General features: G+C 34.1%; 4 protein-coding genes across 4 annotated transcripts; 2 read left to right on the plus strand and 2 right to left on the minus strand.

Moving 5' to 3' along the window:
• Positions 1 to 8: 8 nt before the first annotated feature.
• Positions 9 to 1224, minus strand: LOC103483622 (enoyl-CoA delta isomerase 2, peroxisomal-like). Its single transcript, XM_008440335.3, has one exon. The coding sequence runs from the start codon at positions 883 to 885 to the stop codon at positions 160 to 162; it is 726 nt and encodes a 241-aa protein (XP_008438557.2). The 5' UTR covers positions 886 to 1224; the 3' UTR covers positions 9 to 159.
• Positions 1225 to 1414: 190 nt separating this feature from the next.
• Positions 1415 to 2765, minus strand: LOC103483621 (enoyl-CoA delta isomerase 2, peroxisomal-like). The gene is made up of 2 exons (XM_008440334.3): positions 2332 to 2765; positions 1415 to 1840 (listed from the first exon to the last, which is right to left on the minus strand). The coding sequence occupies exons 1-2, from the start codon at positions 2734 to 2736 to the stop codon at positions 1541 to 1543; spliced, it is 705 nt and encodes a 234-aa protein (XP_008438556.2). The 5' UTR covers positions 2737 to 2765; the 3' UTR covers positions 1415 to 1540.
• Positions 2766 to 3070: 305 nt separating this feature from the next.
• On the plus strand, positions 3071 to 10289 carry LOC103483620 (DNA repair protein RAD5B). Its single transcript, XM_008440333.3, has 18 exons — positions 3071 to 4353; positions 4485 to 4618; positions 4725 to 4857; positions 4958 to 5011; positions 5416 to 5565; positions 5672 to 5823; positions 5916 to 6000; positions 6105 to 6308; positions 6498 to 6641; positions 6770 to 6922; positions 7152 to 7219; positions 7327 to 7449; positions 7558 to 7657; positions 7820 to 7932; positions 8036 to 8612; positions 8692 to 8763; positions 8837 to 8935; positions 9075 to 10289. Exons 1-18 carry the CDS (start codon positions 3487 to 3489, stop codon positions 9195 to 9197), a joined length of 3351 nt encoding a protein of 1116 aa, XP_008438555.2. The 5' UTR covers positions 3071 to 3486; the 3' UTR covers positions 9198 to 10289.
• Positions 10290 to 15044: 4755 nt separating this feature from the next.
• On the plus strand, positions 15045 to 16172 carry LOC103484177 (AT-hook motif nuclear-localized protein 20-like; the record flags this gene model as incomplete). Its single annotated transcript, XM_008441140.3, has 1 exon — positions 15045 to 16172. A coding segment is annotated over one exon (888 nt), but the record flags the coding sequence as incomplete, so codon positions are not given.
• Between the last annotated feature and the right edge of the window lie 6213 nt (positions 16173 to 22385).

Here is a 22385-nt window from a genome sequence, read left to right on the forward strand (position 1 = left end):
AAAAAATGAAAATATTCAATTTGATTGACTTTCATTCACACAACTCATTGTGATTCATGTGCTTTAAAGAAGAAACATACATCGGATCCTGAAGCTTGTTGCAACCAAATCATGAACTTACCTATATTTGATTAGAGTTTACTAATACTTATAATTCTATCAAAGCTTGGAAATTGTAATGACCTTCGAGGTCAATCCAAGCAACCCACAGATTTCAGGGTACAAGCTCTTCCTAATCTCCGCATAAGCATTCCCATTCCAATTCCTCGCCGCCAGCTCCTTCCCAAGCCGCACCGCCGCCTCCATAACTCCATCCTCCCCGTGGTGTGCAGATTCCGCCACCCCCATCTTCACCGCCGTCTCACCTCTCACTTTCATCCCCCTCAAAAACACATCCCGCCTCACCGAGCTTGACCCAATCTTGGACTTAGCCAGCGCCATGAAGTAGTCCGGCAGAGTGGCACCCAAGTCCAGCTCGCTCATGTACAGCACGCCTCGGTCGCTCCTCATGACCAAATAATCGTGGGTTAGTGCCAAGACGAGGCCAGCAGCGGCGGCGTGGCCTGGGAGGACGGCGATGGTGGGTATAGGTAAACAGAGGAGTTGAGCCAGGAGGGGCTTGAAAAGCTGGATCATATGGTTGAGACGGTTGCGGGCGGCGGATAGGGAGGAGGCGGAGAGGATCCATGGGAGATCGAGGCCGTTGGAGAAGAATTTGCCTTGTGAAGTTGTGATTAGAACGGAGCCAGGGGAAGCTCTGGCTTCGGCTTTGAGTTGGGACAGAGCATTGAGTATGGAGTTCATTAAAGATGGGTTCAGCCAGTGCTCGTTGTCGCCGGTTAGTGTTAGAATGAACAGCTTCCCCCGCTTCTCCACACTGCACATTTTCGGAAGGAAGCTTTCCGGCAGCTTGACAATCAATAACCAAATTCGAAATTAATGAAAATTTAAACACTGCAGCCGATTACCCATTACGACAGGAGACGTGACAATCTTACTAACATAATGACGTCTCTTCTATGATATCCTATTGAATATGAGACATAAAATGAAGGAGTTGATAAAAATTCGTGTTTATCCAATATCTTGAGAAAACTTACTATATCAAATTTAAAATTGAGAAGAGTTAAAAGAAGAACATCCGACACCAAAGTTCATTGTTGCCGGTTTTAATATAAGGAAACAGAGGCAAAAATTTTAAATGTCTATAATGAATCCTTTGATTGTCTATTAAGTCATGGGCATCCATATCCACATCCACACACTGTCTTCTTCTTGATGAAATGTAAGGCGAGTTGTAATTTATTGTTTAAATAACAAGATAAAATTAGAACAATTAATGTCGTATTCTTTAAAGATAAACTGTCCTTTATCACAAACAACAAAATAAAATATCTCCAGCTAAGCCAATTGATGAAAACAGAGAAGAAAATTATTGATTATAGTTTTCAGCAGCATCAGCCAAGACATCATACGACAAACAAATCCACCAAAAAAACACATTGAAAACAAATACAATTCCTTTCGCTTAACACCATGTTTACATTTTTCCATTCAATTCATTAAGTAACGGAGACATTTCAGGATATAGACTCTTTCTTATCTCTGCATATGCTTCACATTCCCATTTCCTCCTGGCTAACATCTCCCCCATCGCCACCGCTGCCTCCATTAAGGCTTCCTCATTATCGTGCACTGAGTCGACGATTCCCAACTTCGCCGCTGTTTCACCGTTGACCTTTCTCCCTGCCAGCAGCACATCTCGACGGACTGAAACTGAACTGATCTTTGATCTCACCAATGCCGCAAAGTAATCCGGCATGGTTAAGCCCAAGTCAATCTTGTCAGGATATGAAGAGTTGTATGAGTGAGAAAGATGTTAATTATAGTTTACTTAAGGTATTTGGCTACTTGTGTTTTCTTTCTTTTTCGTCAACTCATTAAAATTTGATAAACCTCTTGCACACCTTGAAAGTTCATGATTAGCAGTCACACAACTCTAAAAATTGGATTTCATGGTTGTGTTAGAAAATCTCACGTTTAAAAAAAATCAATAAAACTCACACACCTTGTAAATAGAAATAGACGTGTTACTCTTCACAAATTACATTACATGATGTAAATGGCTCTAACTCAAGTAACATAAATGATTAATTATAAAGCATGTTGGATTTCCATTTTGCATACCGTTTCAGAGGAAAACTATTATATCCATTGTGAATCATTGTATTTGAAATGATATAATTAAGTGATCAAAAAACAATTTTGTAAATGATCTTCTGTAAAAGAGAATTTTCACAAAGAAAAGAAGGCAAATAATTAACAACTGACCTCACTCATGTAAATGACACCTTTATCGCGCCTCATGAGAACGTAATCGTGGCAGAGGGCGAGAGCGAAACCGGCGGCGGCGGCGTGGCCGGAGATAGCGGCGATTGTGGGCATGGGAAGAGAGAGAAGGGCGGCGACGATTGGCTTGAAAATGTGGACCATGTGGACTATGCGGTCTCTAGCGGCGGATTTGGAGGGGGCAGTTTGGGCCCAGGGAAGGTCGAAGCCGTTGGAGAAGAAACGGCCATGGGAAGTGGTGAGAAGGACTGAACCGCGGGTGGCTTGGGATTTGATTTGAGCAAGAAGGGAAATGAAGGTGGAAATGAAAGTTGGGCCAATCCAATGCTCGTTGTCGCCGGTGAGGGTGAGAATGAACAGACTGCCACGCTTCTCTAGAGTGCACATGTCGTCGGTTGAACCAAATGGGGGTGACGCTATCTTAGAAACAAACTTGTGTAAAGACTAAAGACTAAATAAATAAGAGGAAGGGACGAGAAAACGGCACGCATTTCGAAATTGGCTTTGGCGTCTTTTGCTTTTAGTCAATTTCGTGCAAAAAGGTTGAAAATCGAAGAGCTTCAACTAACTCCTAGAAGATCAGTTGAGAACAAAGTAAAAATCAAACTTTATAGAATCATTAATTATTATGATTATGTTATGGATATGGTCTATAAAATTGGTTGGTCAAAGAATTCATTAATATTGGCGTGGCTAAAAAAGGAAAAACACAAAGCAACCTCACCTTAGATGGAAACTTTATAATAATAAAAAGTCCTAAGGCTAATAAAGAAGTAAAAAACAGTAATTACGGGTTGAATGTTGAAATAATTTGAACATTTGCAAAACCTTTGTTTTTTAAAATCATTATTTCCGTTTTTACCATTTTGCGGGTTCTTTTTCCCGCAAAACTTTTTTTGGCGATAAGCACAGTTATCTGCGTATGGAGAGAAAAAGACCGCGAAGTTGTGCATACAAATACCGGTTGGCGCCAAATTCAACTCAACCTCTTCTGCACAAAACCCTTCCCCTTCCCCTTCCCCTTTCACTCCACACAACTTCTAATGGTTTGACCATTTACCACACTCTGCAACTTTGTTAATCTTAATCACCCTCTTCTCCGGAATACCCAAAAGCCCTTTTTGCCTGATTTTCAACATGGAGGTAAACGCCATTCTAGAAGAGAAACTCAAAAAGATTCGATCGGTGGTCGGCCCCGACTTGCCGGATTCCTTTATTGTGCGGACGTTGTCGAGAAACGGTGGTGACCCTGATGAGGCTATTAAGTACATTCTCGAAAATCCTGGGTTTTTGGCTAGGCCACTGTCTGTTGTACGGACTGTCACTAGCACCGGTGCTCGAGTTTCGACACAGTTCATGCAGGAGGATTCCATGGAGTCGGAGGAGGAAGCGAAACCGACGGTACAAGTGAAGGAGGAACCGGGTTTATGGCTCAAAGATAGAGGCATTGAGAATAGGGGAGTGAGCTTGGATCGTTCAAAGGTCACTGGAACGTCAAAAATGACACTTGATGAGTTTCTTAAACTGCATGTGATGAGCGATGAGGAGTATAGCAAGATCCTTGAGGAAATTCCGGCAGCAGTGGGGGCGGAACCCAGTGCCAAGATTCATGTAAAGGAGGAACCAGTTGAGGCGATTGCGCAATCTGGTGCTGGTACAAATGCGAGGGTAAAAGAAGAACCAGATTTGGAAGTTAAGAACAGAGCATCTGCTAAAAAAGCGAGGTCTGAGACTGAAAATTTTGCAAAGTCGGTTTCAAGCAATTCAAGTGGCATGCAAAGGAATGGAACCTTGTCTAATGATGGGAGGTGCAAGATTGAAGATGGGGATTTCCCTATTGAGTCCGATTGGTTTTTGGTGGGAAGGACGGTGGTCACAGCCATGTCCACCACGAAAGGGAATAAATTAGCAGATAATGAAATTGTTAATTTTGCATTTCCTTCTTCAAGTTCAAGATTCAATGCGCAATGGATTGTTCGCTTCTCAACTAAAAGAAGTGGAGAGGCATGTGATGAGAGTAGTTTGAATTTTAACCATTTCATTCTCATGGGATTTCATTTCTTGTGCAATTTATGTGTAATATGATATATCTTCAACGTGTTCTGATGTTAAATTTGTGCTGTGATCACTTTTAGATTGGTCGCCTACCAATGGAGTGGGCAAAATGTGTAGTTCCACTTGTCAACTCCCGGAAAGTTAAAATTCTTGGACGATGTATAGCTGCACCAGGAAGCCTTCACATAATGCAAGAGATCTTTCTATATGTTAGGTAAAGTAATGTTAGTTTTTATCTTTTATTTTTGTTTATTGTGGGGCTTGGATTCTTAATGTACAACTGGACTCAAAATAGAATTCATTGGTTATCTGTTACGCAGCTTTTATATCCATAGTTCAGTATTCTCAGACATTGATACAGTTACATGGAAGTTGGAGGCTACGCACATTGACTCTACAATGTATCCTCTTCTTACCCTTTTCAAATTACTGAAGATCACACCGTACCAGAAGGTTATCGTTCACTAAAAGTTCTCGTTCATTTGCACGTAATATAGTATGAGTTCTTCAGTTTTTACGTCCACTTTCTTACCCCATGTTCTGATCTTCCCAGGCTGAATTTACACCAGAAGAACTTGATTCAAGGAAGCGTCTGCTGAAGCTTGAAGTACGTTTCCAAGTTTTTTAACTTATTGTTTCGTTATTTTGTAATTGAACTTTTTCTCTGTTCGTATGAATGGTATAGTTTTCATTTCGGCGTGTTTAAGTTCATGTCTTTAAATAGGAGCAATAGTGAGCATGATTGCTAATATTGAATTGATTCTTAACGTTTGCATAATCACATTTTTCTGCTTTAATGAGAAAAAAGACCTCCAAATTTAATGGATGGTTAAACAATTCAGTAAAACTCATGCATCATACCATCGTCAGCAAACCTTTTGGTAAATACTGACCTCATCTTTTAGGCTATGTAATGAAACATATATTAGACACTTGTTTCCGAGAAGCACAACTCTTTTCTGCTGACAGAAGCCTAGGTTTGGAATAATAATTGATCGTCTGATTAAATAGGATGATCCAGATGAACCAACATCTATGCTACCTATTGTGAAGCGAAGAAAGGGTTCCCAGCAATTTGCAGATCAAAACAAAGATGACCAAACTCTTAATGAATCATCACTGACTAAGCTTGTTGGTGCAGCAGATATGTATAATCTGGATGTAAGTCACATGATTATCTAATTCTATATTTATCCACCACACATGATGAGTAAGGTTTCCCTCTTTGTACGTTACTTATTGGAGGGTGTTTATATGAATTTTTCAGGAAATGGAGCCTCCACGTACACTAACCTGTGATCTTAGGTCTTATCAAAAGCAAGCTCTATTTTGGATGTCTGAGTTGGAGAAGGGGATCGATGTTGAGAAGGCCACGCAAACCCTTCATCCATGCTGGTCAGCCTACCGTGTCTGTGATGAGTAAGTATCTTTTACTAAAAGAAAAAAGGAACGCCTTGATTTTGGTGTCTCATGTTTGGCACGGAATGAGATGAATTGTTTCCACTTTGTAGGAGAGCAACCTCAATCTATGTAAACATTTTCTCTGGGGAATCAACTACAAAATTCCCAACTGCAACACAGATGGCAAGAGGAGGAGTAAGAATAACCCCATGATTGAATAACCTTATGGAACTTATTTCATTGGTAGGCAGGTAGGATATAGTTGATATTGTGCTTAACTCAGTCATATGTAAGTGTAGATTCTCGCGGATGCAATGGGGCTTGGAAAGACTGTTATGACAATTGCTCTTATACTTGCGAGGATGGGCAAAGGATGCCCTGATAACCAAAAGTCCACAGTGAATAAGAATGTAATCACAGAGAAAAAGAGTCAGAAATCCAGGACTAAAGCAAGGGGTGGCACCCTTATTGTTTGTCCAATGGCTTTGCTGGGTCAATGGAAGGTACATATGCTCTGCAAATTCATGAGGTCCTTTTGTTTTAAGTCCAAAAGCTTGATTAACTTTACATTTAGTGATGCTGAAATGAACTGGGTTGATCTAGCTAGTAGTATAGTAATGACTACCAAACTGAACAATAAAACGCAATTGCATTTCTTAAACTTATGATTTGACCGAATTTTGCTACTGCAGGAGGAACTTGAAATACATTCAGAACCTGAAAGTATTTCCATATTTGTTCATTATGGTGGTGATAGAACCAACAACCCAGAGGTGCTATCAGGATATGATGTTGTATTGACAACGTATGGTGTCCTAACATCGGCCTATAAGAGTGTGAGTATTTGTTTATAAGCTAGTTTCAACTTTATAGTATACATGTTGACACTAGTCAAACCTCTTATTCATTATCCAATATTATTAACTTTTCTATCTGTTTTATTGTCCATTCACTTCTAATTCAGGATGGAGAGTTTAGTATTTACCACAGAGTTGATTGGTACAGAGTTGTGTTAGATGAAGCCCATACAATTAAATCATCAAAGACACAAACTGCACAGGCTGCCTTTACACTTAACTCATATTGTCGCTGGTGTCTTACTGGAACCCCCCTCCAGGTCCAATTCCCAACTTTTTTCCTACTATTTTATCAATATCGTTCTCCTTGGGCATATGTGGCTTCCGAAACAAATTATAGATAGTCTTTCTTTCATATTTGTTTTGCTCCATAAACTTGGCATCTCTTATCCATCCTTTTTAAGAGAGTAAAACGAATAGTCAGAAGATAAGGATTATTTTATAATTTGTGGTCTAGCATCTTATTGAAAACCGTATTTCTTGCTACAGAATAACTTGGAAGACCTTTTCAGCCTGTTGTGCTTCTTGCGAGTGGAACCGTGGTGCAATTGGGCATGGTATGGCAGTTTTAATTCTCTCTTTTTCAGCACACATATTTTAGTTTTAAGTTGGATTGGTCATGCCGAATCTTCTATCCCCTCATTTGCATTTTGGCTTTAATTAGGTGGAACAAGTTGATTCAAAGGCCTTATGAAAATGGTGATCCTAGAGGCTTGAGATTGATCAAGGCTATCCTAAGGCCACTTATGTTGAGGAGAACTAAAGATACAAAGGATGCAAACGGAAGGTAGTTCTTACGTTCTTGCAACATTCTCACAATATAAAGTTCCCCCCCCCCCCCCCCCCCCCCCCCCCCCGGATCTAAAGCATGTGACATTTAACTCATCTGATGCAGGCCTATTCTTGTTCTCCCTCCTACCGATGTTCAAACCGTCACGTGTGAACAGTCTGAGGCTGAACATGATTTTTATGATGCACTGTTTAAGAGATCAAAAGTAAGTTTTCTTAGAGTAGATTGCTCTTTCGATATACTAAACTGAAGAAGCGAAGAAAAATCTAACACCTTATTCTTTTTCCCTGTCAATTTCACAAGTAGATTAGTGGCTGTCTTTTATCCTTAAATATGTTACTCACTATCCCTTTATTTGAATCAACAGGTCCAGTTTGACCAGTTTGTAGCACAAGGAAAGGTTCTCCACAACTATGCAAACATCCTCGAGCTCTTGCTTCGACTTAGGCAGTGTTGCAACCACCCATTCCTTGTAATGAGGTTGGAATAAGCAAAAAGAAAAGAAAGAAAATAGAACACATGGTTTCGTTTCTCGTGAAATTCTATTGCAAACAATTTGATATTTTTGGTTTGATAAATGCAGCCGAGGAGATTCACAACAATATGCTAACTTAAACAAGCTTGCAAGAAAGTTCCTTGAATCCAACACTAATTCTACAACAATGGAGCCGACTGCACCGACTCGAGCATATGTCGAAGAGGTTGTTGATTGCATTCGACGAGGGGAAAACACAGAGTGTCCAATATGTATGGAATTTGCTGACGATGCAGTGCTCACCCCATGTGCTCACAGGATGTGTAGGGAATGTCTCCTCTCAAGCTGGAGGACCCCCACATGTGGGCTCTGCCCAATTTGTAGGCAAATGCTGAGGAAAACTGACCTCATAACATGTCCATCAGAAAACCCTTTCCGTGTGGATGTTGAGAAGAACTGGAAGGAGTCTTCAAAAGTATCAAAACTGCTTGAATGCTTGGAGCAGATTAATCAGTCGGGTTCTGGTGAAAAGAGCATTGTTTTTAGTCAGTGGACTACATTTTTTGATCTCTTGGAGATTCCCTTGAAGAGGAAAAGAATTGGATTCTTCAGATTTGATGGGAAGCTGTCGCAGAAACATAGGGAAAGAGTTCTAAAGGAGTTCAGTGAAAGCAAGGAGATAAAGGTATATTATGAAATTTACTACTCTGTTTTAAGCTTTTTTGATTTCAAATTTCCAACTCCATTCCCTCTTCCAATTTTAGGTGATGCTGATCTCTCTGAAAGCTGGTGGGGTTGGATTGAATCTAACCGCGGCTTCAAATGTCTTCATAATGGTAAATCATCTTGGACTCTAGTTATTTTCTTTTCCTCAGTCAATTGCATATTAAGTTTGTATCATGATCTTAGGATCCATGGTGGAATCCTGCGGTTGAGGAACAAGCAATCATGAGGATACATCGTATTGGTCAGAAGAGGACAGTCCGTGTCAGGAGATTCATTGTCAAGGTTACACAAATCCCTCTTTCTTTCTTCTGTTGTATTTATTGTATATAAAAAATTGGACGTCATAAAAGAAACCAAATCAAAGGTCAAAAGTCAAAACTTGGTACTTTTGTTTAAAATGTGAATTTGACCACGTGGACAGGACACAGTGGAGGAACGCATGCAACAAGTTCAAGCCAGAAAGCAGCGGATGATCTCCGGTGCACTCACTAACGAGGAAGTTCGAACGGCCAGAATTGAAGAACTCAAGATGCTATTTAGATGAACATCACTTTGTTCATTTATTTTTGGTTTTTTATTTAATGAAATTACTCGTAAATATTATATTATTGCGATGGGTCTCTCTGTAAAAAGCCCCAATTTTTTGTAAAGTCCGCATCAGGTGAATGTCTTAGCTTAGCTGATGTTAATTTAGAAAGCAAAAGGCCTCATTTTGTTGAAAGTCTTATTTTGATAAAGACATACAAATCGAATATTCCTATTTTTGAAGAAAGTGAGAATATTTAGCACAAACAAAATAATATTAAGTTTGGAGATGAGACAGCGATTGGCCAACCATTGAAAATTTTGAATAATGCAATGAAAGACGCTAAACGTGGACCATACACGTGTACAAGATCTGTTGCGTTTGAAATCTTCATAATTGACCACGCACCGAGTGAACAAATCCCATGTTTCCACGTGTAACATGAAGATTTCAGGTGGCGGATATCCAAACCAATAGAAGGCTATTTTTAGAAGAGGAAGCAGTCAACCACATTGCCATCTCAACATTTGAATTTTGACCACTGACCCTTTAAACGAACCCTTAAATCTCCATTCCCAAACCTCAGGTATCTCACTCCTCTCTAAACTTCTTCAACTCTTGCGTTTACCCACTTGGATCTACACAAAACAGGAAAAGAAAAAATGTCCGATGCAGAGAGAAAAACTGCCAACCCTGCGCCCACGAGGCTGCAGAGCCAGGCTCCGGCATCGATCGAGATAAAGAGGGTGCTGGATTGGAACGTGGTTATACCATTATTATCCCCTCTTGTATCACCTTCGTCTTGTGGGAATTCAGGGCCAGAGAAAGTGTTGTCAATGGCTGATAATAATGCGAGGGAGGAAAACAAAGGGCTAACCTTTACCAAATGGCAGCACCCTGCGGCTCCATTTTATTATGAGCCTGTCCCAAGGGCTAACGCCTTTGTGCCTGTGTGAATATTTCGTTTCTTCTCTTTTAACAATTATTGTTCTGCTTAATCCATGGAACAATTTGTCTGTATAAAGTTATATCTTTTCATCTCATAATTGTATACAAACTTCTTTACTGCTTACGTTTATTTAAGCTAATTTTATTAATTATTATATGCCTTTAACACATCTCATGAAAATTAGAGTAAATTTGTTTCAATTTTTCTGTGAGTTTAGATCAAAGGAATGTAATTAGCTCATTGGCAATTTCATTATGATTTTTTTGTGGTGTTTTTTGGAGGAAAAAGAGAAGAAGAAGAAGAAGAAAAATAAAAAAGTGAATTGTGATAAAGGAGTGGTTAGGGAATCGAAACCTCTGGTGGGACCTAATGACATAAGACAGCATAGAAAGGGTTGAAATCGCAGTTTTTTTTGGAGTTTATAGGATTATTTTTTCATTTGAGGGTCCCCTCTTTCTTTCTTTTATCTCTTTCAAGTTTCAACAACTAACCTAATTTGATTTTGTCGGGGTTAACTTAACCAATTAAGAATTAACTTTACTATATATGGTATTTCTTTGAAATAATAAAAACCAGTGTTTATAAATTATCAAATAGGGTCTCTTCTGTTTTAACGTTGTTCTTTGAATTTGATAATTATTTAGTTTTTTTATTTGGTTTTTAAAAATTAAGCATGTTTACGTCATTTGTTGAATATTTAACATTAAAAAAAAAAATGGATGACTATACTTTTTATACAAATTAGTTTTATTGTCAATTTGTTTTGCAATGAAACTCATGCTATTTAAATATAAGAGTTCAATTTCTTAGCCAAGTTTCAAAAACGAAAAAAGTTTTTTAAACCATTTTTTAAATTTTCAAAATCGTATATAAGAGTTATCCTATTTTTCTCTCTTTTATAAGATATTGAAATTCTTTTATCAAGAGTTAGATCCACAATTAATCAAGTGAAAATAACTCCATAGAATAACAAAACAAAAATCTACAATAACTTTTACAACACAATTAATTAAAAGCCTTTTAGTTTGATCAAATATATATCTGTTTTCTTTTTCTTCTTCTTTTTTTTTTTCTTAAAATGAAAATTTTCTTTCTAATTAGCCCTAAGGTTTTGTTACCATTAGAAAAGAATAAGATGATAAAATAAAAGTATAGGAAAAAATTATATTTTTCATCACTTATTATTGTTTCTCTTTCGGACGGATTAAGAACATTAATGTGTTGGTGTTGTTTGAATTTTGCTGGGGGTGCTTGCAACTTGGCAAGTGTAATTTATATTTGAAAGAAGAAAAAGGCCTTCTATTTTGTCCATTTGTCATTTGGTATGAAAAGTCTAAATTTCCAATCCTATGACATTAGCTTAATTTTATAAAATGTAAATAATATAATAATAATCTTTCATTTTAATCCAATAGAGAGTTTAACTCATGCTACCACATTTTAATAATAATATTAGTAGTTATTTTGATATTGCATTATAATTTAACTATGTAAAACGACTTAATTATTTTTTTATTATTATTTGGAGAACTTTGTTATTTTATTATTATTATTATTATTATTATTATTATTATTATTATTATTATTATTATTATTATTATTATTATTATTATTATTATTTTGTCTTACTACACAATTTTAATTTAAATAACAAGAAAAAATATTGACTTCCACTATTTTAAAAATATTAATCAAGTCCACATTTTAACCACTTGTACACTACAAAATATTTAAAACTATAAATTATTCACTATAATATTAGCAGTTATTTGATACTATATTAGAATTTAATTTAACCATGTAAAATGACATTTTTAATAATTAAAAAAATGTTCTAAGAATTAAATTGTTTGTTCACAAAAATTGAAAACCACAAACATAAATTTCAAACAAAGAGAATTGATTGATAATCGAGAAACTTGATAGTATTCAAAAGTTGTGATTGCCTTCTTACCATTTCCCATGGAGGAGAATTAGAAGTAGTTAGTGTACTTTAGTCTAATATTTGTTTAGTTGTTCATTAAGATAATTAGTTATTAATTTAGTTTAATTAGTATTTTTATAATTAACTATAATTAATTAGTTACATTTTCTTGTGAGGCTATAAATAGCCAATTGAGAGGGTGTAATTAGAAACTTTGAACAGTATTTCATCATAGAACTCAAGGGATGAACTTTTTTTTTAGCCATATAATTATCGATAAAGTATTGCTACACATTACGATTATCCTAAAACAATTAAGGGGTATTTCGACCCCAAACTTAAATATGGGTGGATTGAAAATATTTATGAAACTCACGGAAATAATAAAGAGAAATTGTTAAAAGTAATTGCGTAAAATTTTCGTTTTACAAAACTAATCCCTTTTTGAAAAATTGTTCAAATAATAGTTGTGGAGACTTCAAATATTCCTCCAATGTAACGATTGTTTTGGCCTTGGAGCATCTCGGTAGAAATTAACCGAAATTCATATATTTCATCTAAATTCATTTAAAGATTTAAAAAATTATTAAGGCTTTGGTATTTGGTAAGGATAAGTGAATTTGAAAAATAAACAGAAAATATATAAATAAGGATATTTGAAAAATTACCAAAATTTCTATGTAATTATGTATCGAGAATGTTAAAAGAAAAAAATCTATGAATTGGAAATATTTTGAACTTTGCTAACTAAATTATAACAATTTTTTAAATATTCTCAAATCTTGTACTTTTAAAATAAGATCTATATAAAAGATCAATTTAAAGACTTCAAAATTACTAGATTTTGATTTAAAACTAGTTAAACGGATAGACTTATTGAGTTCTACTAAAGATTAATTTTTTATTTTTATTATATATATAATATATTCATGCATGTCAACTTCTTGTCATTTCTCCTTTTTCAAAAGAAAAAGAAAAAGAAAAATGATTCTCATTATTTCTCTATTTTTGGATTATATACACACATATCTTAATATATTTCTTCTAATTTGGAAAGAGAGTTAGAAAATCTAGAGGATCTTCTTTCTTTCTTAGATAAGATCTATACTGAGATTAAGAAAAACTTATATCCTAATCCTGGAAGAGTTGTATAATTCCATATATAGTAATAAATAACTTTTAACTTCTTCTTTAATCTATAGTTTTATTAGTTGACTTTAATCTCGAAATTTTTTTTTTCTTTTATCTTACATGAAAATTTATAGTATTACCGTGTTTGCACATGTATAAAATATAGTTAGGGTTTAAATGTGACTCATAATATTTTACTTATTGGGACAAAGTATGAGTTTCACTTATATTTAAATATTTAAATATAATTAAATATTTTTTTTCAAGTTCCAAAAACCATTCTATTCCATTAGTATATGGGGTATTGATATTACAATAATCTCTGCTCAACTATATTATGTAATATTTACGTTATTTCGATTTGAGTTTATTGCATTTTTTAAATTCTTCTCATGTTTAGTCTTAATTGGTGTTCACATAAATTTTGTTTAAGTTTAGTTTTAAAGAAAAAAAAACATTTATTATAAACCACCTAAAAATTTTTGGAAATTAAATTGAAGTTTGATCCAAATTTGCAAACCAAACTTACTAAACATGTCATTGTCGTATCACCTAATTTTTTTTTTCTCTTCCACTATTGTTCTAATAATTCTAATTCACTTTCTTGCTATTATCCTCTACACTTGGATCGGGAAAAACTCTTTTTTAGGGCCACCAACCATCATGTGTTGCACAGCACAAAGAAGGAAACTTCATTAGTTAACGTTAGTGTGGTTATTGGAGGTTAAATAGGAAAATAAGTGTTGATGTTAAAGAGGAAAGATAGAGAAGAGATTGAGAACGAAAATAGAATAAAGGAGTAGTTTAGATAGAGAAATAGAAGAAAAGTTAAAGGGAGAAAAGAAGATTAAGATATCATAAGAACTTATGCTATAAAAGCTACGTAAAAAATGAACGAATTTGATCTCATTTTATAAAGTCGATATTAATGGTAGAGAAAAAGAGATAGGAAGTGAGGGAGAGAGTGAAATAAATAGCCCAATGAAAGAAAGGAAGGATGGTTTGGTTGTTGGTTGTTTTGGGTAAGTAAAAGGCCCATTTCATTTCATCTGATCACCTCAACATTCCATCTATCACTTCTCTTCTTTCAATGAAAAAAAAAAAACAGAAAACAAAACAAAACAAAACAAAAGTGCTTAGCTAAGACCACTCCTTCCCACGCGCACGCTAACCCACCAAACCCTAATTTCCAAGAACCCCTAAAAGCAGTGCTCCTCATCACACCCACGCACACCATTTTAAAATTATGTATGTATGGAGAGAAAAGAAAAAAAAAAACAACACTACCTATTTATTCCACATTAAAAAAATAATAACAACAATAACCTTAGCTTCCTTCACAGAACACAACTATGAATCGAATTATTTATTTATTTTGTTTGGTTGTTATGTTATAGGACCAAATTTTCCACATTAATTATTTATTTCCCCTCTAGCTAAATGCTGGGTTTTTAATGTTTACAGTAATATTATAATCCTCATATGTCCTCCAATTCAATCCCAATATACAGTTTCTTTTTTATATAAATAAAAATAAATAAATAAAACTGGAAGGAGTTTGACCCTCCCCATTAATTAGTGCTTCCCATCTCTGGGTTTATTCTTCTTTCTTTGCTGCTTGATTCCCTTCTCTAGCTACTAGTGGAACATAAGTGATCGATCGATGCCAAACCCTTTCATTTTAATTTCCTCTCTCTCCCCATCTCTTCTCTCTACAGACTAACTTATGCCTTTCTTTTTTTTCTCTCTCTCTCTAAATTATCACAAAAAAAAAATCCCTCTTTCTGATCTTAATTAAAATTCATCATCCATCCCTCTACTTCTTCCATCATTTAAATTCTCAATATATATATATATATAAATATTTTTTGAGGGTTTAATTGATTCTATAAATCTGGCGAATCCTTGGTGGACCACTCAGGTGGGGTTGTCCGGGGTTGATCATCATCATCATCATCACCACCCGGCCGCGATTAATTCACCCATCTTCAAACAAAGCGATGAAAACAGCGGCGGAAGCCGAGAAGATGACGACGACGACAACAATCGCGACGAGCCAAAAGAAGGAGCCGTGGAAGCCGGAACACGGAGGCCAAGAGGGCGTCCACCTGGATCTAAAAACAAACCAAAACCCCCAATCTTTGTCACACGTGATAGTCCCAACGCTCTCCGGAGCTACGTTTTAGAGGTCGCTGCCGGATCCGACGTGGCCGATTCCATCGCTCAATTCGCTCGTAAACGCCAGCGTGGCGTTTGTGTCCTCAGTGCAACCGGCTTAGTCGCTAACGTCACCTTACGTCAGCCCGCCGCTCCCGGTTCCGTAATGCCACTCCAAGGAAGGTTCGAGATTCTTTCGTTAACCGGTGCTTTTTTACCCGGTCCAGCTCCACCTGGCTCAACGGGTCTCACAGTTTACTTGTCCGGCGGTCAGGGCCAGGTCGTCGGTGGGAGCGTGGTTGGATCGCTTGTGGCTGCCGGACCTATTATGGTAATTGCAGCTACTTTTGCTAATGCAACTTATGAAAGGTTGCCTCTTGAAGATCCCGACGAACATGAAGTTGGAAGTGGCTCCGCCTCACACGGTGGTCCTAGAAGTCCTCCGCCGGAAATTAGAGCCACTGGAGGAGGGCAGATGCCAGCTGGGATGCCGGAACCCACTTTGCCCTTGTATAATTTACTGCCAGATATGATTCCCAACGGCGTTCAGCTTGGCCACGACGGGTATGCTTATGTCCGACCGCCGTATTGAAATTTCAAAAATCATTTAACAAGGGATATACTGATTATTAGGGTTGCTGAGGAAGAAGAAAAAAAGAGAGAGAGAGAATTAAAGATGGGTTTTTTTTTAAAAAAAAAAAAAGAAATCAGTTTGTTGTTTGTTCATATAGTAATTAGCTTGGCCAATCTTTCTTTCTAGTCTTTTTTTTTTTTTTTTTTAATTTCTGGTTGGGATTAATAAATAAAGAAGATAATTGGCTTGTCTTTTCAATTGTGGTGTTTAATCTCCTTTGATTAGATTGTTTTTTGTTTCCTTTTATCATTATAATAATTTATGGGGTATAAGTTATATGGCTAATAAATTTCATATATTTTTTCTTATAACGGAAAATTCTCAATTCTTCATGCATGTTTTATTGAGAATTTTTTTGTGTATGTTTTTTCTCCTGAAATTTCTTAAAGGGGATGTATATTATTATTATTGGATTGATGTTAATTTAGTCCAATTTTCCTTCTTTGGAATCTTAAAAAATATACACATATTTTATATTATAATGATGTGTTGTTTTGTTTTCATTTCCATTCTTAGCATTAAAATTACAAAATTTGCTTAGAAAAGATGTTTTGATCTCTTTTGTTTTTGTTGTTTTTCGTGTGATTGATTTCTACTGATTCTGAATATGATTTTGGGAACATTTAGAATATATGTTCTTCCTTCTAAACTTAAAACTTAGGATTAATGAATATTTCAACAGACAATCAATTTAGGTTAATTTATTATTATTATAGTTTCAGTGCAACTTTATTGGGTTATGTGTATTTGGTTTATACTACTTAAGAATGAAACAATTGTTTATAGCTATGAAGCTTTGAATAAATATTAATATTATTGGTGGAACTCCGCAATTTACCAAACATTGTCATTGTCAACTAAACATTTCAAAGTGAACATAACTCAACAAATTGAAACGTATGTATACAACTAAGAAATCAAAGATTTTCTAATCTCTCTATCAGAAATTTTTGACCTCTAAAAAGAAAATATTAATATGAATATAACTCAATTGATTACTTTAATACTTTTATCATAAGATTGAATTTACACTTCACAAGTATAAAGTTAAAATAAAAAAGATGTTTTCCAACTAAACGATATTAATATATTAACTCAATGTCAAACTAAGTTTAGCTCAACGGTAAATTACATGACCTTACATCGTAGAGGTTCCTCATCCCCACAACATTGTTGTACTAAAAAAAACATACTTATTTGAAAAGCATTAGATAAACGAAGTAGACGATATTAAACAAATTAAATTTGAAGAGACATTGAGCCATATAGAATCAAACCATCTAACTTGAACATAATCAGTTACTTTATTTATTTATTTTAAAAAATATTCATAAGGCAGAGGGATCAGCGGTACATTGGGACATTTTAACTAGAATGGCGCCTCCAAACTAGAGTACAAAAGCGAGTTAGAGAGAGAAGTCCACTAGTTGGGAAGAGCGAATCTAACACAAAAAGAAATTATATAAAAGCTTCCCAATTGAGGGATAATATACAAACCACATCGTAATTGTGAAAGGTTGATGACTTCGAGCACCTTAATTTTATACTTAACCATAAAATTGAGATTGTTTAATATATTATCTATCAATAAGAGTAAAAATTTGTTGTACGCGAATTTTTTTTCATCAAGTTAAACCATTAGAAGATTATATAATTCACTTAAGCCGGTTCCATCTCAAAATAAATTTACAATAATAAAATTAGTAACTCATATATTATATAAAGATTGTAAAGTTTCTTTAATTTAATAAAATGATTAATTATCAAAAGGAAACTATAATTAATTGAATTATAAGAGTTGAGTTGAATTATACATATTCCATTATACACATTGGATGATTGGGAGGGAAAAACATTAAATCAAGAAGAAAGAAAAGTGCCTTGCAAAGCTGACAAGTCTGATTAGGTTATCTTGTTCACATGTGATTACAATATTATACTACCAATTAGGGTTTAACATATACATTATCATCATTGATGAGCTCATTATCTCACCAAACCATTTAATTAAGGTTGATTGTTCTACTATCCATTTTCCTCAAAAGTATAAGTAATCATTATCCAGAGTCTATTGTAGTAAATAATTTAATTTTTTAAGAATTATTTTTCAGTGTTTTTAATTTTAGACTGAGATTAGAGAAATATATTTTTATTAGTGTGTTGTAACAATTTTTCAATATTTCCAACATATTTCATTTCTTGACGTTAAGATTCAAACATTTTTTAGTACCATATTAACATAAACAAAGATTAAACAAACTTTTTTAAAAAAAGATAGTTATATATCAATTAAGCTAAATTACGCTCGACTTTAATTTAAATACCGAAATATTTGTGTTCGAGTTGAAATAACACTCTTCAAATATTATATATATATGAAATGTTAATGTTAAAAAATAATTAAAGTAATCATATACTCATTTTGGTTTCTGCCATTATTACGACCAAGTAAAGTTTGATGAGGTTATGAGTTTGTTTCAATTATATATGTTTTTATTGCTTTAACATCTTCATTTCTACCGTTGACATTTAAAATTAATTGCCTTAAAATAGTTTGTAATTACTAAGCAAAGAAATATTTTTGTGACTGATGAGCTCTAAAAGAACAATAATAATATGATATAAATACCTTTACAAAAAACCAACGTCCTAAGTAGTATGCAATAATTATTTAGGAAAGTTTTGATACTTTGTTCAGTAAAATTTTGATTTTTAGTTTTGAGAATTAATTCTCTACCTTAAAATATTTTTTCCCTAAATTTCTTTATCTTTTTATCTACTTTTTATAAAATATTTTTAAAAATTAAGTCAAATTTTAAAAACTAAAAAGTAAAACATTAGGGTTTAAATTTTGGTCTAACATTAATTCAATTTTTAAACTAAAAAAAGTATACAATCCATTATAATTTTTTTTTTAAAAAAAAGACGACTAAATTTTTAAAAATACAAAAATGGTTATGTTAGCTTTTTAATTACTTTTTTTTTTTTTTTTGTAAAGGTAAGTTTATATAAACTATCTCCAAGTTTTTGGAATTAATTTTAATTTTCTCCCAGTCACACGAACTAAAAACATAAAAAATTTAGGAAGATAAAAAATAATAATTAAAAGGGACTTTAGGTTTTTTAATATTCAATTTATTTAATATATACAATTTTAAAAAAATAAAAAATAAAGACATGATAGAGCGCTTTAAAGTTTAAATAATAGTTCCAAATAATTGGCCAAGAACTGAAAACCCTTTTTTTGAGCCACAGTATTTAATATATTGTTGAGTTTAATACATATAATATATATACACACATACTATATATAGAGTATATGCTTATATAAAATATAAATATATATTCCAATAGAGAGAGAGAGACAGAGATGGGTTTTCCCTAACCACTTGTTCAGCTTTCACTGTCTTCAAGATATGCACATTGTGGTGAACAATTAATGGATTTCAAACTTCCAAAAAAGCATTCCCACTTATGGTCAAACCAATATGGGGATAGATATCTACAAAACACAACATCATCAATTTCATTCTATACACACACCTTACCATTTCTTCTTTAGTTTAACAATTTGTAGAGTCAAAATTTGAACATACGTATCCCCACGATCAAGAGTTTGATATCTTTTATATGTTTAATGAGTTAAGTTCATGTTAAGGAAAATAATAGTTGCTTCAATTTGATGCTAAATGTTAACTATAATACTCCACTTTTGAACTTCTCTTTTACATTATATCTCTTCCTAATTGTTATCTAATTAATTACTATATGGTTCATTTACATAATATCAATATGTTAAAACACGCTAATAATATGTTAACTATGTCCAAAAAATAATAAAAAAAAACAATTTATTATCCGAGAGAATAGTTTAAATTACAAAGTCAAGAGTGCTATTAAGATTAGAGAGTTTATATAGCGCACTCCTCTAAATTTTAGGATAATTTATTTTTTCTTTTGAAAACAATTCGTAAGGCAAGAGAGATTTGATTATGCATCAACATATCTCAACTAAAGAAAACTTTACATTTTTCGGATAGATTATTACTCCAAGGCGATTTGACATTAAAAAATGTTGACATAACTTGTTCTTGGCATAAGATAGTTTCAAAGAGCTAACATAAAAAACATCATTTGAGGATGAATTCCATTATTCAATAAAGAATTGGCGAAGCATCAGAAATGGAGTTGAAGTACACCTGCTCTCCATCCAATAATTGCCTTCTAAAATCGGGGAGCCACCACAATAAATGGGTATTTCATGCCTCCTGTACTGTGATAGAGAGGCGGTGTTATCTATTTATCGCTTTAAGTGGACTGTATTCAAAACATTCCATAACTGATCACACTTTAATTGAAAACCAACTCCAAAACGTGTGAGAGGGTTTTTATATACAGAAATATAGAATTAATGATGGAGTTGGAGGTAAGATGTGAGAGCAAATAAAGTGCTGTTTTCTCTTTCAAAATTATTGGTTTAGAGAGATCCAAATTAAATGTGATTAGAGCATGAATGATTTAATTAAACTAATAAAAAAAGAAAAACAGCAAGGAATTGGGTTATTTAATTAGAAATAAAAGGTTTGGAAAGGGGAATCTGTAACCCCCACACTTAAATCAAAACAAAATTAATGAAACACAGACCGCCCAATAGGTGTGGATAGTGGGACACCATTGTTTGGCCTTTTCCCCCCCTTGCCTTCCCTTTCATTTCAAATCCATCATGCCTAATTTAATTAGTGCTTACAATCTTCTCCTCCCCCCTCCCTGATCTCTTAATCATATTGGGCTACACATCACCCTTTTCCTTTTTTCTTTATTTATCATTATTCTAATTTAACCAAACCTTTTTCTTCTTATTCTTTTTCCCTTTCCCTTTCCCTTTCCCTTTCCCTTTCCCTTTCCCTTTCCCCCCCATTTCAATCTAACCCTACCAAGCTATCACATCCTCTCATTGATTCACACAATTTTCACAAACCTTCATGCTTTAATTTAATATGAAATCCCCCGCACCAATCATTATTTAAGACATTGTTTACGATAGAATTCATAAAATGTTTATTTTGTCGAATATATACATGTAGTGTTCCATATTGGTTAGAGACGTAAAAAATTATAATTCTTAATTAATGGAGGAATATTACCACAAGCTATATATATATATATATTATACACGTAGATATGCTATAACGACAAATACAATTGAAAGTATAAATATAAAATATAGTGAATCTTGAAAGATTCGTTCATATTTTGGATTGTATTCTAAATCATTTTTCATTAAAAAACATACGTTTAATTAGAACCATTGTCAACATAAATCAACTTGATACGTAAGAACAACTTAGAAGACACCTTAGGTAATATATAGACTTTCCATTAATATGAAGCATATCTTTCAATATTGGAGTTAAAAAGTTAAAAAGAAGCTTCATTCTCTAAATTAATGATGGAGTACACATCATACCTGTTTCTATATTAATTATGACACCATTTTCAACTGAGACTTCCTTTTTTTTTTTCTTTATATAATTTTCAATCCAACCACCAATCATTTCATTACTTCTTCACAACTACAATACCTTGAAGAGGTTATTTAGTGTAGGACATGGTTATGAGTCTCTATGACGATGCTTTTCTTAATCTTCTTGGAATAATCACTTCATTTTTAATTAAGTGCTTTCCTAAACACTTGACAAATCATTTCAGTACTTATTTAATCTATGAAGAAATGATTGTGGTAGCTGCTAGGGAATGGTGAATTGAAGAGTATAGAAGTGGGAGGGAATGGAATGGAATGGAATGGAAATTTTGATTTGACAAAATGATGCTTTGCAAAAAAAGAAAAAGAAAAGAGAAGAAAAGTTTTTTTTTTTTTTTTATATGAATTGAAATTTCCATTAAAGTAAATGGAGATGAGTATCCAAAAGCAGTAATATTTCCAATTTTGCAAAAATCCAATGCTCAATCCAAGTGTGGCCCCAACTTTGTGTTTTCTCCTTCCACAAACGACAAAACATATTCAATCACAAGTAGTCTCAAACATCTCTCATCACCCACGTGTGGCCCCCCTGCCCCCACCCCCACCACCCCTCACACGTGCGACACTTAAACTACCTTTTCCCCACATCCATAAAAAAATAAATGACTAATTAAAAGCGTGGATGCACCAGCCGGGAATCGAACCCGGGTCTGTACCGTGGCAGGGTACTATTCTACCACTAGACCACTGGTGCTTACGTGACAAACAAGTCGTTTGCAACAAATGAAAGTAAGAGTAAGTCAACGGCCGGCATCGTAATTAATAATTATATGGAAGTTGGTCGTGAGGGAATAGAAAATATCAAATTAAGTTTCACGTTATTTAATTTTATAAATATCATTATGATAACTTTATTGGTAGACGTCATC

This window comes from Cucumis melo, chromosome 6 (genome assembly GCF_025177605.1).
Source record: "Cucumis melo cultivar AY chromosome 6, USDA_Cmelo_AY_1.0, whole genome shotgun sequence".
Lineage (NCBI taxonomy): Eukaryota > Viridiplantae > Streptophyta > Magnoliopsida > Cucurbitales > Cucurbitaceae > Cucumis > Cucumis melo.

What these genes read in the sequence shown, in the direction of transcription:
- LOC103483622 (XM_008440335.3), bottom strand. Translation starts at nt 885, where the DNA reads ATGTGCAGTGTGGAGAAGCGGGGGAAGCTGTTCATTCTAACACTAACC.
- LOC103483621 (XM_008440334.3), bottom strand. Translation starts at nt 2,736, where the DNA reads ATGTGCACTCTAGAGAAGCGTGGCAGTCTGTTCATTCTCACCCTCACC. An exon ending in GTGTCATTTACATGAGTGAG is followed by an intron (nt 1,841 to 2,331) that starts GTCAGTTGTTAA and finishes TATCCTGACAAG; the next exon opens with ATTGACTTGGGCTTAACCAT.
- LOC103483620 (XM_008440333.3), top strand. Translation starts at nt 3,487, where the DNA reads ATGGAGGTAAACGCCATTCTAGAAGAGAAACTCAAAAAGATTCGATCG. An exon ending in AGATCACACCGTACCAGAAG is followed by an intron (nt 4,858 to 4,957) that starts GTTATCGTTCAC and finishes TGATCTTCCCAG; the next exon opens with GCTGAATTTACACCAGAAGA. An exon ending in GCCTACCGTGTCTGTGATGA is followed by an intron (nt 5,824 to 5,915) that starts GTAAGTATCTTT and finishes TCCACTTTGTAG; the next exon opens with GAGAGCAACCTCAATCTATG.